Source organism: Tympanuchus pallidicinctus, unplaced genomic scaffold (assembly GCF_026119805.1).
Source record: "Tympanuchus pallidicinctus isolate F22 unplaced genomic scaffold, pur_lepc_1.0 scaffold7, whole genome shotgun sequence".
NCBI classification, from domain to species: Eukaryota; Metazoa; Chordata; class Aves; order Galliformes; family Phasianidae; genus Tympanuchus; species Tympanuchus pallidicinctus.
In genome coordinates, this window is record NW_026294791.1 from 13,051,929 (window position 1) to 13,068,722 (window position 16,794).

The 16,794-nt window shown below is 33.8% G+C and overlaps 1 protein-coding gene across 13 annotated transcripts in view; it reads right to left on the bottom strand.

Annotated features, from left to right (window-relative positions):
• TTLL7 (tubulin tyrosine ligase like 7) overlaps positions 1-16,794 on the bottom strand; it is a 75,510-nt gene that overhangs the window by 2,858 nt on the left and 55,858 nt on the right. For 8 of the 13 annotated variants that reach the window (XM_052667080.1, XM_052667083.1, XM_052667081.1 and 5 more), the window contains 5 exons: positions 16,451-16,731; positions 13,908-14,042; positions 12,126-12,206; positions 7,290-7,450; positions 2,851-3,024 (listed from right to left, as the gene is read on the bottom strand). In XM_052667080.1, the coding sequence (XP_052523040.1) occupies positions 2,851-3,024; positions 7,290-7,450; positions 12,126-12,206; positions 13,908-14,042; positions 16,451-16,731 (832 nt within the window). Of the gene's footprint in view, positions 1-2,351; positions 2,471-2,850; positions 3,025-4,035; positions 4,144-7,285; positions 7,451-12,125; positions 12,207-13,907; positions 14,043-16,450; positions 16,732-16,794 lie in introns of those variants that run through there. The other 5 variants (XR_008202464.1, XR_008202465.1, XM_052667084.1 and 2 more) reach the window with 5 other exon arrangements.

A 16,794-nucleotide genomic window follows, 5' to 3' on the forward strand; every position in this document is an offset into this window, starting at 1 on the left:
CCTGCTGTCCTTCCCTAAAAATTGCCATGCTAGCATCACAATTCTTGTAAAGCAAGAAACAGTGATGCAACAACACTGTGAGTCACATGATTTATATTTCTATATTCATATTTGTGATTCATATTTCTATATTTCTATATTCAGCTATATTGTTCGTATTTTATATAATGCTATAAAAGTGATTTATCATTTCTAATACTCATTCTTAAATCCGTTTTTATTTTATCATTTACTAATAGTTGCAGAAATTATTACATGAGCACAGTAACTGCAGAAGTAACATCCATACAAAATCAGAGCGTTGCAATGAGTTATGGCAGCATTAGGATGGATGAACACAACACATTATATAAATTATTGCTTAAAAAAATCATTGCATCATTCTACTGAGCCACATTGATTAATGATGAATAAGTTAAAGGATTGATCTTACGAATCACGTTATTATCAAAATATTATTATTATTTTCATCAATTTACAGAGGGGAAAAAAACGTCTGATTTGTTCTGGGCTGGTGATGTGTTTCATAGCTCACTACCTCACCAGACTGAGTTCTGTGTTTTCTTGTTGATGCAGAGAACAGCCCTAGTGCCTTTCAGAGAATTTGTCATAATGCCACTTAGCAAGCTGTAAGGATCTAGTAATAGATGGTATTTTTCACATTTCTTAAATATTCTAACATCAGTGAATTTATCAAAATGTGAAAAGTCTGGCACTTTATACAGTTTATTTCTTGGCTATTATCTGAAGAGGTTTTGGTATAACTTTTGAGTAGTCTCATTGTTTTCTCTACACTTAATTTTGTGTGGAAAAAAAGGCATTAATTCCTATTTGCACTAATACTCCTTTTCATTCTCTGCATCACATAGAGTGGATGTAGAGTTAGGAGCTGGGATTGAGAACAAATCTGAAAAATGGAAAGAACCCCTGCTGTTTTCATTACATCCTTTTTCTCTTCCTATGTACAAATAGATTTTACCAAATAAAGGAGTATCTGCTAACTTTGAAAGCTTTAGTCATCAACACAAAACAAAAAGCAGTGTTCTGGTCAGGAAAAAAAAAAAAAAAAGACAAAGGGAGTTCTTCAAGTTAGACATTAGAGAGTCTTGAAACAATGTCTTTCTCGTACATTTATTAAATTATCTCTGATCTTTTGCACCTGCAAAATTTAACTATTAGGCAAAAAAATTATTAGTGGTAGTGCAGCTTCTTATGTAATTTAAGGACAGAAACTTAGATGAAACAATACTATATTTCTCCCATTTCTAGAAATAGTAGTTCATTGCCTTACATGATATGGGGCACAGTAGGTAAGAGCATTTGTTTCCAAATGTATCTTTCATCTCACAAATTCAGAATGTCATAGTTAACTACCATATTGCTTTACCAGGTCCTAGATTCCTCTGGCTTGCAAAAGTTTTGAATAAACTTCCATTCAGTGTCAAAATAAACACAGAAACCAGAGATGAAAAAAGTTTTGTTGGGTCATCCATTCCACCTCTTTCCAAATGCAAGATTGTTAGCTGCAGTACATTAGAGTAATCTGATCAGTTTGAATAGTTTGTGGTTGGTTACAATGAAAAATTTTCTGCAGTATTAACAGTAAAAGCAATAAAAACTTCCAGCCTGAAGATTTTCTACTCTGAACTAAACCAAATTACTTTACCGGACTCCTGCTGCAGCTCAGTAATGTTGATATTGAATAGGATTCGTTTTGTGGCTAAGGTACTTCGACTTTTGCTGTGACCAAACAAATGCAGTTTTCAGCTGGTTTTGAATTGTTAGATCGCCTTTAGATTTATACGACAATAACAAATGAATTTAGTATATCAAATAACTGGCCTTAGGTATACCAAGTACACAATTAAGTCATAAATTTAACAGATAATTTATCAAAGTTTTTGCTTTTCACGTGATATTTAACTCACGAAGCTCTTCTCTAATATAGCGTCTGTGACATGTTTCATATAAACAAAGTTTTTGTATTTTATATACATAATAATTCAAATTGCCATTATGGATAGAATTTGGAGCCTAAGTAATTTGAAACTTATGTTTAATTTTCCATCTAAGGTTGTTAAATTACAGAGCATTGACTCCCACATTGGGAGGATTTTCAGTGATCCCCGTGCTGACAATATGATCCTTATTGTATCCAGTTGAAAAACTAAACCAGCCAATGGAGAATCGGGTAAGTGCCAAAGAAGTTTTTTTTTACTATATGATGCTGTTTTGCAAGGTTTGAAAACATATTTATGTTCTGTGAGATGAAATAATAAAACTTGAAATCTGTAGGGTTTGGAAATCAACTTTGCAAAACTGTGCAATACAGTAAATCAGATGGCACTTACCTGACCCTTGGCTGGAGTTGAGGCCCTATAGCATCCCACTGCGAATGTCAAGCCAGAAGTATCATACATGTTAGGATACCTCTAGGAATGCAAATCTGGAATCAATGACTTTGAGGGATCTGAGAAGGGGAAGAAAGGAAATTTTCAGTTCACTTTGCAAAAAGCCTTTGCTGCAGCTACTTGAGCAGTTGGCAATCAAGATTTTAATAAGTCTAAATCTAAATACCTAATTTTTTGGGAAGCACTTCATGACAGGACTAGAGAGCTCAAAATGGTCTTCATTTTCTATCAAGGGAACTGGGTTTTGTTTTTTATTTTTGCCTTTCTTTTTGTTTTTTTGGTTGGTTGGTTGGTTGGTTTCCTTTTTTTTTTTTTTTTTTCTTTTAATATTTAGTGAACTAGGTTTAAAGGGAAGTGTGGCAGTAGTGGCTTATATTAATTCTGTCCCAGTATTACTTTTGATCATTGTATTTTAGGAAGAGAACACTAAAGTGCATACCTTGTATCATCCCAGCTAGGACTAATTCCAGTCAGGGATCCTCTTGAGTCTGATGAATATTTGTACACCACTAGCAGGCAGTGCTTACAAAGCTGCACTATTCGTTGGCAACACTGTAGTTGCTCAGGAGTCACCACCTCTGTGCTTTTACTGAATATGGTTTCCCAAGAGTTCCTGTTATGGAAACAGATAAGACTTCATGTTTTCTGCAATCTGTGAGCTTTATTCATTTATATCAGATTTAACAATAGAGGAACAGGAGAAAATGCATTAACATGCCTGTTTACAGAAAGATTCTATACTATTTAACAAATAATTCAGATGCTGGGAGTCCAAATACCATATTAAAAAGTTAATTTTCATATGTGAAATCTCCCAAATCTATTTTTCATTTAATATGTTCCTTAAGCATTTATAGGGCTATTACTTAGGTTTAGCACATAAAGATTTGCTGTCAAGTAATTGTAGATGGTGTCTTGTAACAGGAATAAGAAAAATCACTATTTTTAACAGGCCACCAGCAGAATGCAGATCTGACGTGATATTAATAAAAGCAATATGTTATTTATAAATCTCTCCACAGCACAATAATAACTTAAGTTCATAATACCAAGAAATCAATATTAAAAGAACATAAAGGAGATTAGCACACATTCTGCTTTCCTGTCCCAACAAGAAGAAAAATTTTAAGCTTAGTCATTGAAATACTGCTTATTATCCCATCTGGCCATATGGAGGTGATCTCCCACTATTAAGTACAACTTACAAGGTGCATGTACAGAAGCTTTCTTTTTTAAATGCAGACCATCATGCTTTTGTTTGTTTTCTTAAAAAGCCATTTCCGTTTCAAAAACAATAACAAAAAATGAAAAAATAAATGATAAAACATACCTGATGTGTTTATTACAGAAGTTGATATTAGTTTTAGTATATACACTAACACTTGTGTTTGTGCCTATGTTATGCTTCATGCAAAAGCCTGATCAGATTACAGACCATTATCTATGTTCTAAAGGCAATGTGGTCGCTGTTAAGGCCACTTTTTCATCAAAACATTTCCCAGTACCACAGATGGCACTGTAAGCTTGATGCTTTTTACTTGGTTATTAAAGAAGCACTTCAGAGAGTGAGGAAAATTTGCTGCATCTATTTTTTGGGATCAACATGGCATTCGGGATGATTTACCTTTTCCCACTGAGATCAGTAGTAGACTTTACATCCCTGAGGTAAGATGTTTGTTCTTAAAACAATGGATTTTAGTACACATCAAAGAACCAGCATGCCTTCTTCAGCCTAATGAGATATATATTTTTTTAATTGCAATGTATTAGCATGCAATTATGAATATTAATGAGTAAAACAAACCACGTATACCTGATTTTTCAGCCTGGATTCCCAGTCTAAATAGTATGTGCAAGCTGAAACCATTCAGTCCTACACATTTTCTATCGCATATGTAATATTCAACTGACAAAAGTATTTGTCTCATTAATTCTTATCCATATAAAGAGTTAAGAAACATGTTTTCTAAGGCAAAGGTGTTTATTTAATAAGCAGAATAATTATACTCCTTGAAGAACTGCTTTCCTTAATGTATTTTTCTCAATATTGTTCCCTGACCATGAAATTTTCACATTTACTATTGCATGAAAATTAATCTACTGTCTTTATTATTTCTTCCACCATGTGACATCTGCTGGAAAGGAGCAAAATGAAGTTCTAAGTATTACATTCGTTCACTGGATTCACAGTGTTACACGTAATTATTTTCTAATTCAACCCATAAATCTCCAAAATCTCCTGCTAGAAACTCTCCTGATAAATTCCTTAAGTTCTGGGTTTTGAGGTCTGTGATTACTTTCCCACAGTTATGAGAGACTTTATCAGTGAAGAAGAATATATGGCCTGCTATAATTATGGTTGATTACGAGTGTGATGATATACAATTACCCTAATAAAAAAGATTGATGTTTGGAAATATATGTGTGAATTTTAATGAGATTTCATATAAGTGTTACTGATCAATCTCCTCCATAAGCTGCACAGATTCAGTTCATACTCTGTTATACTGCAGTCACAATGACTGGAGTACTGTTACCCAATGAAGCTTAATTTATTATGCTGTAACTTAAGTTTCCATACATGAGTAAGAAATCACTGAGCTCTTAATAGATCTAGAGAATATTATGCTTGGTTGTGCAATAGTTTCAATTATTTCTCATAGTTTTTAAAGCCATCTCAGGTCAACTGTATCTTCCGGTTAGTTGTAATTGTTTACTATGTAGTAATACAAATGAAGCCTTATGAAATCATCTATATCCATGTAATTTCACTAGGATTTCTTTGGTTTTTTTGTTCATTCTTCTTGCTATTAAAAAAAAAAAAAAAGCTAATGGCTATTATCTTTCTTATTCTCCTAAGATGTATATATTAATTGATAATAAAAGTGCCATACTTCTTGATATATTTTCACATACTCATACAGTTTATTGATTAGCACAGTCATACCTCCCTCCACACATTTGTCCCCAAATTCTACACATGCCCTTCATTTATTCTAAACTGTTCTTTAAAATGGCACAGTTAACCCTAAGGATGACAGATGAGAAGCTGGTCTTTGTTGCATAGTTGTCTTGAGGTCTGTGTTGAGCATTACATGGCAAGAGTGATTTATTGCAACTGAATAAACAACATATTGACTAGATACAAACATCCTTTCAACTAGCTTGCTTCTATTAATTTTGTAGCAGGTATGTTACATGTAGAATGATCTCAACACATAGTGGTTATTCATATATATATATTTTTACAGTATTTTTAGAAATTTTTACATAACAACTCCTTTTACAAGGAATTGGATGTTTGTCAAAGAGCATAGCTCCACTCACAAGTCAGCTGGGACTTGATCTGCATCAATGAAAGTATTGCTAGATGGGAAATCCTGCTCTTCATTGAACCCAAAGACTGTTTCCCCGAGCCAAGTGAACAGAATTCTTTATTGGTTTTGAACAAAATATATTATTTTTAAAAAGAAAAAGCTTAAAAGATATTCTTTTTCAATGCATATTAGATGATTTGCAAAAGAGCACACTAAAAAATAAGATTCAAAATAAGAATAGCATTACTGAAAGGGAACATATAATATTATATCACAGCAAAAAACTTAGTTTTGACTAAAAGATTTGCACATCTCTACTGTCATTAAGAAGGGACTCTTTAGCTTTTGAGGACTGTGTAAAAGAAGTGTTTTAGATTGGAAAAACAAGCTTAAGAAAAGGTTTCTGTGTTAACTTTTTGAGCATGCTAAATTCCTGACAGCTACTTCTAACAAGTCTTAACCCTAAAAAAAAAAAAAAGATGACTTAACAGTTCGCACAACAACAAACCTTCAGCAATGAGAAAATAACTGTAAGACAACAACAAAATCAATGACCTTTTGGATGCTCTCAGATCCCTCATTTTTGTTAGCACATTCTTCTATTATGTTAGGAAATAATTAACAAGTGCAGTACATGTGTTCTCTACATACAACAAATAACTGCAAGAGAAGAATATATTGAGCTTGATTCTTTTGTAGATACAAAGCCATTAGCATACGACATTTGTCGTTCGTCTTCAATAAGCCACTTGAAACATCTTATGTAAGCTACTAAAATCCCATCCCATTCTTTTAAAAACTGTATATATACTTTCAGAAAAAATGTATTTTTGTATGCAATATATCTCATATTTACATATTACCATTTTATCAAGAAATGTGGAGAATCAGACCACAGGTATAAAAAATCCTTACACAAATGTCATTGATTTCAGGAATGTAGATTTTGAAGCATAGGATATTGAACTTTTAAAATATGGCCTGACTGCTCTTTCCTCTCTAGAAAATTTATTTGTAATCCAAGCATATCTGCTTACCTCAGTGTGCACATTTCCTATTCTGCACATACTTAAATTCCCACCACTGTGTGAACCAGCAAACATAATCAAGCTCAAAAATTCTGACCCATTATTTGTAAATGACAGAACAGAGATTGCGTTTGGCAAGAGATAGTTGCACCTGAGATTGAACTTTCCTCTCACAAGTCTTGAGACAGCAATGATTTTTTTGAGAGTAAGTCCACATTTGACACAGTGACCTGGCCTAAAAATTGTGGATTATCCAAATGAAAGAGTTGAACAAAAGCTCAGCTATTTAGAAAATTAGATTATGTTCTCAGATTATTATATTTGTGAAAATCTTACTAAATGTTGGATTCCATTACTGAAAGAGTTGGCATAGGTTATTAGATTTCCAATTATACTGTATCTATACATTGTTTTAAAATGAGTTCAATGTATTACAGTGTTCTCTTGAATGAAAATGAGCAATAAAGTATGCTTGCATTGATCGTAACTGTGAGTTATCAAAAAGATTAAGATATTAAGTAAAATGGGCTTACCCTGAATTACAGAAACAGTTCCACAGACCTTGACCATGGCTCCAAAGTAAACGATTAAATACACGGTTAAAGAGACGGTACAGATGCAGATTTTCAATGTCTGGAGCCTTCCAGACGTGCTGGAGGACCGCACGAACACTTGTCTTGACTATATCCAAAACCTAGGTAACAGTATTTGAAGCGTGTCAAAGAAAGGCATACTGCAAAATCTAAAAAACAACTGTTCTCTGATTCACTGCACACACAGATCACTGCATAGCTGTAAATTCCCACAGATGACTACATTTCACTTCTGTGCATTCAGCAGCAAACCTTTATGAGATGCTTTTCCTGTCAATAAAATTTTGGAAAACTAAATAAAAATGTTTTATTTTTATTGCAAAAAAGTTCTTTTCCTTTTTTTTTTCAGTCTGTTGCATACTAGCTAATTTAAACGGCAAAAAGCATTTGAAGTGAAACAAAATTAGAGACTAGAAGCAACATAATTAACAACCCAAATACTATAAATTTGAAGATTATCTCTTTTTCCCCTCCCTTTTAAAATGCCATGTATTTTATAAAAAACTAAAATGTCCTGAAAAACTAAAAAAGCTGCTTCTGGTTTAATGTCTGTTGAAACTCAGCATTTGCACTAGATCAAACTATTTTAATTTAGCTTTCAGCTGAGAAATAAGCTAGTGAAATAAGCAGCAAAATAGGAAAATATTTAAAAAGTAAAAAGAGTAATGTCTATAGCAATGAAAGACATTTTAGATATTTTATATATATATATAAAAATATAAAATGGAAAGTGGGATTCATCATGTCTGTTTTTACATCTGTAAGTTCTCTCAGGTCAGTCGTCTAGGATCCCTCTATACTTACTGGAAGGAAACAAGCTGAAAGAATGTACTGACATCTGTTTATTCAGATACATCAATAAAGCCAGGAATAGGAAGCAGTAAACTTCCAGAACACTCTAGTAGTAACTTGGCCCCTCATTGGAGCTCCGAACTCTGCCCTAAAAGAGCCTATGGTGCATGTAGCCTTTAAAAAAAAAAAAAAAAGAACAAAAAAAGAAAAAAAAAAAACCCACAAAACCAACCACATACCCATAATTTTACATAACGTGGGCACCTTTGTTCCCTCTTTATAAAAATATCATCTCCAAAAAAGCATCACACTCAACCGAGCAGTGAACTGGTGAAGGTATTCTTTCAGTATAAGATGTTGCAAATTTGAAAATTTAGAAAGTATGGTACTCTCTGTGGCAACTTTTAGATGTATGAAAGACAGACTTGTGTGGCTAAATATATAAATCTCAAAGGGTGAAGGAGATTTAATAAAAACAAAATATGGAAGCATGATGTAGAATTTCAGTTTTTTAGATCTGCATAACAAACTGTTGTTCATAAATAGTCTTATCACACTCGACAAACAAACAAACCTGTGGATGTCTGATAAAAACCCGGATGAGATGTGTCATTGACATGTTATTTGAGCTCTTTTTTGAAGAAATAGGATTGTATCCATGTATAGGTGTTGTTTTAATCCAGTGCATAGAGTTACAACGAGAACACTGCTGTCCTATCTGTTCAGAATCTTTGCAAATACAGTTGAAAAAACAGGCTGTGATCTCTCACACTTGATCCCCAAGAGTGAGATAGAAAGATTAGATGCCACTGAGTAGCCTTTTTTTTAGCATCTGGATAGAGCCTTGCATCTTATAGCAAGCTACAGTCAGGTACTATGGAGGGGGAAAAAAAACAACCTGTTCTGTTTTTGCTGTGTTGACATTGCCAGTACGCCAGAGTGGGAAATATCACAGTTAATTGTTCTTAATTTGCAAACACAGCCTCAATCATCCATTTAAGAAAAAGAGACAAGGCATTGCAAAAGGGCTGGAACTTCATGGAGCATACAAACCCATTTTTCTAAGCTAATTTCCCTAGATTGCCTTCATCTTTCTGTTTACATCAATTTACATCATCATCATAGCCAATTATCTGAGTGTAACAGAACAAGATGTTATAAAAGAGTATATTCAAAACAAGATGAACAGACCTCTGGTAACCATCAAAACAGTTTTTAAAGAAATTATGTAAAGTGATGTAACACAAAACAGTCACAACTCCTGTCATACAGAAGTCTCTTTTTCCTAAAAGTCTTGGAAGATTAAATTTCATTTTAGCATGTACTGATTTTATAGCTTTCTTCTAAATGCCTCCTTTAACTCTGCTGTAATGTTGTAATGTTAGAAGGGAAGAATATGAGCAAGAGTTTAATTTCTCTACATTATGTAGAATAATATTTAAGAAAATACATCTGTCAGGGACAAGCACCGTGAAATCTTGTGCATTGCCCAGGTATTTTCTTCTTGTACTTTTAGAACTTGTCAGTAATTCTGAAGTATAGTTAAGGGGACTGAGTTCCTGTTTTGTATTTCACAAAGTTGCAGAAAGTACCTTTGAGACAGATTCTTTACTTGCATAAATATGCTTCACCTTGAGCTCTTTTCTGCTTTACCCACCCCACTGGAATATAAAACACACTTCTTTCAAATCAACAAAAGCTTACATTTGGCAGTCCTGAGCTGCAATGTCATTGTCAAAGTTAATCCATTTTTATGAACTACCCTTCCAAGAATAACTATCTGATAGCTTGAAGGGATTGAGGCTAAAAACAGTAAAGAAAAAAAAAATTATTTCCAGCGTCCAAAGATGAAGGGCCCACTTGTGCTTCAAAAATCATTAGCTTCCCAAGTAGCAAATGATGCCCCCCAAAAGAGCAGCAAAGACAACCATATTCGTGGTTGTGCAGTTTTACCAATAACGGCCTAGCATATCAACCTGTATCATCCCAACGTAAATGTGCCCTTGCCTTTACATGACTGCCAGCCAAATAAAGGGCATAACTAACCTATACTGTAGACTTTTGGAAATTATAATAATAGTGCTTACAAGAGAACATTCTGAAAAGAATGAAAAACAAGAATGGGAGATGGTGAAGACAGAAAAGGAAAGGAAGGTAGAGAGGAAAAAAGAATAATTGGAGAGAGAGAGAGAGAAAGAAGAAAACAAAGTACCCTAACTAGTCTTTTGTGAAAGCCCTGTATCTCAGTTGTAATTATGGGCCTCATTCAGGGACCCTTATTCACACTCCTAGCTGCATAGACTAAAGGAATCAATTCTGGCAACACAACCCCTATTATCTCCAGCTGCCCCATAGACTTCTGCTGCAAAGAGATGTTTGCTGCAGTAGCAGCATGAATTTGAGACAATTAGCTATATATATGTATATGTACCTATATCTGTCCATCTCCCCATCCTCCTAGTAACTCTTCCTCTATATCACTACAAGTCCACACTAAGCCTCTCTCTGGATTTGCACTGAAGGTTATAACTGCCACATGCACACAGTGGAAAAGACCTATGTGAATGCCTATTGGCATTGCAACAGTCATTCCTGTAACAAGAAACAAATTAGATCATTTTAGACAAAGGAATATTCAGCGGAAAAGTTCTAGGATACGAAAAAAATTAAACAATTTCAGCAAATGAAGACGGCTGCTGTACAGATTCCTGACAGTGGACAAGAAGTCTGCTAAGTTATAGTGCTGCCACTTGACATGGTTAAAGAAGAATTCTAGTTATGTTATAGCTTTCCACGCTGTCAAGTCTGTCATGTCTAATTTAACTTTTAAAAGCTGTATAGATGCACATTCAATGCAGCATCTGAACTTCATAATTTGACTTGAATAGTCAGATATATTTCTATCAAATGATATCACATTAAGGTAATGTTCTCTCTGTCCAGTATGAAAACAAGCATTTAATGCAATGTTCAATAAAATACAGTTTGAAAGCCTGAGAATCATAGGGCTGATTTTAAATAAAAGTTGAGATGAGGATCAGAAATTGTTCTCCTGTTCAACCATCAACCAACCTTTTCCAATGATAGTATTTATCATGTGTGCAGCGTTTTTATTAAGTTGCTTACTTTTATGGTCTATAAAATAGATTGTGAAACTGAGAAATACAGAAATTAAATGCCTGGAACAGATATGCTAATCCACATATTTTGTCAGTGACTGAAACTAAAATCCAAATACTGCTTTAGGGTCACCTAAGTACTAACAAAAAAAATTTCTTCTACAGTAAGTTAAATAAATATTATATTGGGAAGATGACTTTGACTGACATATGTTATGTCACACAGATATGTCTGGCATCCTATACTGTGTCAGTTTTTAAAAAGATAAAAAATTCTTCAGCTGCTGTATACAACAGTAGCTCATAGACAGCAGATGAATAAAGACAGAATGATAAATAAATGTAATTATTCCTTTCTAAGACTAAAGTAGACAGTTGAATGCTATAACAATGTTAAAAATCTGTGCTTGGCTGGCCTGTTTTTTCTTTAAGATGATCTGTTGTAAAACAGTGTGTCAAAGACTCAACTAACGAAGTGCAACATCACTAACTCCTAATGGAGTTTTAACATTCCTAGTCTGAAATTATTGACTAACCTATCCTTATCAATCAAATCTGCTGAATCAGTACCCTTTCAGAATGTTTGCTAAAAGGATAAGTATCCAAGGGCTTTTTTTTTTCCCCTTTTCTTTCAGCAGTCCAGTTTTTAAAGAAATTGCTTTTGTAATTATATTTCAAAATAATTACACTTGTCTAAATACGGAGCATCATCATTACCTGTAATAGGATTAATCCATATCCATTAGAGAAACTAGCCAGTATTGGAACATCTCAAGTCACTCTCAAAAACTGCTAAACACCAGTAGGCACACTGCTATTTGTCTACACCTGATGATCTTGAGAGAACGAAATCTGTATCACTTACTTTTCGTTGCTTTACAGAATCCAGTTTTACTAACCAATATGATGCCACTTTTGTTTTATGGTACTTCCAATTATCCATTATCTGTAGTCGTTGCAAAACAAAAGAAAAAAATAAATGCATGTAAAAATAATCATAATCTGACACTTCATTCACAGATATTCACAATTTTAACATATGGACTATCTAGAATATCTCTGTGTAAAAAGATTCTCTCTAAAATATTTTCAAATTCATATTGGGAGACATTTGCCAAGATATGTTCAGCAGTTTAATCCTTCCATCTTTAGTACCTAGATTTTGACAGCCCTACACTACAAAGCAGATAGATAGAAGCTTGTCTTGACTGACACAGTTGTGATCCCTTCAAAACAGCACTGTGAGTTCCACAATGCATAACAGTTTCTTTGTTTCATACGTCGAAAACATGCTTTCTATATATGATCATTGTTGTTGAGCAATATTTTCCTTTTACGATGTTGGCTAACAAAATAGCTTAAACTGTGAGCATACATTTTTACTATTCTATCTCTGTGTTCTATTCCAGACCTATGGCCAGCTCTGCTTGACAGCTAATATACAATTACTTCTTTACTTCCATGAAGAAATACTTTCCAACAGAAATTGATTAAAGACAGATGAATTTTAAGGAGAATTCTGCAGTAAGAAATAGTATTTAAAATCATCCTAGCGCTCTATTTAGAATGCACCACTAGATGGAGTGCATTTACAAACACACACACACACACACACACACGTAGATAGATAAATATGCATATGCTCTTGCATTTCTGAAAGTAAAATTAATGTTGAATTTTATTTCTAGTTTTGAGAAGAGAATCCAAACATGCTATTTACAAATGCTGTCTTTTAAAATCAACTAAATCGACCATCAATACAGGACAATTCCTTTCCACTGTGATGCATTTGCACAGATTATTGGAGACTTAAAAACATTTCTACAAATTCAAAAAGTCACAGAAGAGAATAAAGAGCATTTCCAACTGGATAAGGAATTAGCCTGATGAATTTCAACACACCGTGAGCTGCTTACTTACATCACAATACAGGGGTTAATTTAAATGACTACATCCCTCTATTTCTACTGAATTGAGAAAAACCTCTCTATTTTTTTCTTTTCCAAGCTTACGTTAGTTTCTTTGCAGTAGAGATCTATAAGAGATTTAAATACCATATATTTTTTCTTATATAGCCGAATATTAGATGTTGCTTTTTAATTCTCCCTCAGATCAGGGATTGCTTCATATATCAAGTGGTAAGGCTGATGGAATGTTGGATGTGAGAAAATGCAAGCTAGCAGGCTATAGGAGCCAAAAAAAGAGTGTGAATTGTGATCGTTATGACTAGCAACCTCCCAGCATACCTCTTTGTGTTCTCCAGTAAGCATATTCAAATTAAACATGTCAGGATCTGCACTAACAATACCAGATAAAATATAAACTGTTAATGAGTTGTAACATTATTCTTAACTTACTTCAAAGTCTGAACTGTCTCGACAATGAAAAACTGATTTTTCCTAATCTTTCTGATAGTTGTCATATATTTTATAAAGGCATAAGAATGTTTTCAGTGCTGCTTTTTTAAGGTCAGAAAGTGTGCAAAGCTGCAAGCTTTTGAAATCTTTGAATTATCCTGAGTTATGGAAGTTCTAAGGCCACAGCAGCTCATGAATCATAAATTGAACTTTCTACTTTCTTTCATTCTAGCAGCATAAACAGTAAGTATCTAGACTGTAATTCTTCTTTCTTATTTATAGATACTTACTTCTTCTATAATTAATTCTGATTCTTCATCTGTTTTTCCTGGGAACTTCATTCTCATGTCATTGAAAATGAGTAGAGCCTCTTTTGTCAAAGCGACTTCTTGCTCTTTAGTTTTCTGCTGCAGTAAGGACTCACTCTAAAAGCAATATTAAGTAGAGGGAAAAAAAAAAAATCAGGCATGATATTAGATTGTCAGATGATAACAAAGATATTTCCTTGATAAAAAAATTCTAAACAAGGAGATATGGAATACACTTGAGAAATGCACAGACATAGTACCTGATACGTATCTGACATACATATATACCTTGTACATTAACCCATCAAGGTTACTTTCAGTTGTAAAGAGATGCAAGAAAAGCCAAGTTTGAACGCATGTTTGTTTGAAACAAGGTAAGAAAATATATGATAGATATTCATAATGATTACCACTTAGAATTTAGATTTGATGTGAGATAACTAAGTTCAATATAATTAAAAGAAATTCTTACTAAAAACTTCATTTTAGGTCTGTCTGCACAGCAACAAATTTAAATTAATATTTAACAGAAACTGCCAATTATATGACTTTGTGCAAAGTCTTCAAGGAAACATAAAGAAGCAAAAACATTTTAACCACACTCTGATCCATGGGTTTCTGGCATTGTCTCCAGTTTTCTAGGATATTGCTAAATATCTACAAATCCACTTTTGATCATAACTGCTATAATAATACATCTGTAATTCCCAAATGTAAATCACAAATGGCTTGGGTTGGAAGGAACTTTGAAGATCATCTATTTCCAATCCCCAAGAACAGGCTGCCCAGAACCCCACACAACCTGGCCTTCAGCACCTTCCTCCAGGAAATGGGCACCCAGAGCTTTTCCTGGCAGACTGTGTCAGTGCCTCACCACTGTCCTTGTGAAAATTTTTTTTCCTAATGTCTAGTCTAAATCTTTACTCTAATTTCAAGTCATTACTCCCTGTCCCATCACTGTTAAAGATTCCCGTCTCTCCTTTTCAGTACTGGAAGTTTGCTGTAGTGGTTCCCTGCAGCCTTCCCTTTTCCAGGCTGAACAAGCCCAGCTCTTTCAACCTGTCTTGATAGGAAAGGTGCTCCAGCCCTCTGATCATCTTTGTGGTCCTCCTGTAGACCCACTCCAACAAGTCCATGTCTTTATTACACTGAGGACCCAGAGCTGAATGCAGTGCTCTAAACAGCTCATTCTAAACTCGAGTTTTCATATGTTTCAATATGTTTGAATCTTACAAGCCTCCAAAAATGACAAAATACTTTTAAAAAAAATAAAAAATACTTTTTTTTCCTGCCTGAAGGATCAATAAACTAATTTAACATGGACAAATTATTTCTTCTTAGCAAGTTCTAGTTTATCAATTTCAATTTTTTTAGCAGTAATATATAGTATATCGTTCTTAGTTGCAAAAATAATTATGATCAGAGTTGCATTCACAATATAGTGCTAAATTACCTGTAGTTCTTATCCATTTTCTAAGTTATTTTATTCACATTATTTTAAGAAACACGACTTAAGCTCTATTACCTCACATAATTGATCTGCATACCAAGATCATTTCCGTGCTAGAGCTTTCTCAATGAAAAATAAGTATAGTTTCTTGCCCATGTTAAGAGATTAGACCATTTTTTACATCATTCAGCAAGAGACTGGTTTTAATCTTTCAGTAATTTGTATTTGATATAGAGTTAATGTGAGTAAAAAAATCTATATCAGCCCTGTCTCATTTAGCTCTTAGAATACATCTTGATGATAAAAGGGTACATTTTAAACTTGAGATAGCTAATGTGATAAAACAACACCTTTAACACGTTGTGGTGAAGACACAATCTTAATGTCTTCCCAATTCTATTAGCTGACTTTAAAAGATAGAAAACCACACTAAGGAGTATTTCACAAGGTGTCAGCACACAATTTTAAAAGGATCCTTTTTCATCATTTAGACAAAGCCTCACAGGCAAAACAGAAAACGTGCATTCTGTTGGATGCATCTTTACTAGAGATAGTAAATACTGTGAAGCAACTTAATTAGCATTACAAAAGGATTTCTGACAATCAAAGCACACCACAGGAAAGAAAGGCTGCAAGTGTGGGTAACAAATGCCAATTTGTACTGCCCCATCTCCAGATAAGTTATTTGGGTGATGAAATGTACAGGTCATGTAATAAAGTATGAATTGAAACACAAAAATTAAAAAAATAAAAAATAAAAAAGTATGTTTCAGAAATACACTGTTATCTTACATTAAATTCTAAACAGTTAAAATTCTTTGATCTATTTTTTTTTCTTTTTCTATTCATGATTTAGTTGGACCACCTGAGTAAATGTTTTGTTTGCCTAACTCAGGGACAAGCTTCAAAAGGAAATATGTGTCTAGACCTGTCTTTCTAGATATCTTATATTCCTGAGTATCTCTCAAAATAGAATTTAATTGATGACAATGCATCACAATTTTTGACACTGAAAAAATTAGTAATGTATTCATTGAACTTCAGAGAAATTAAACATTTTTGAATGTTATCTCACCCCCGAAGAGCTCATAGTTCCCAAGCTGGATGTCTGACAGACTCTGGATGAAGATGGGCTGCAATTTAAAGAACGAGACCTATTCACTGAGGATGCACGCTGGATTTGCAGAGGTGCTTTGGCAGAGACGGGACGATGCTCAGCTGCGTGTGACTGCATAGACAATATTGATATTGAACGAGGGCAGCTTACTGAACGCCTTATTGGACCTGTAGATGATGATGAGGATGAATGTGATGGAGATTTTGTATTTTTAATCGAAGGTTTCCAGTTCATTCTACCTGCAGACAAATTAAAAGTTTAACAAGTAGTTGCATCATTTAAGACCCATTTTTCCATCAGTA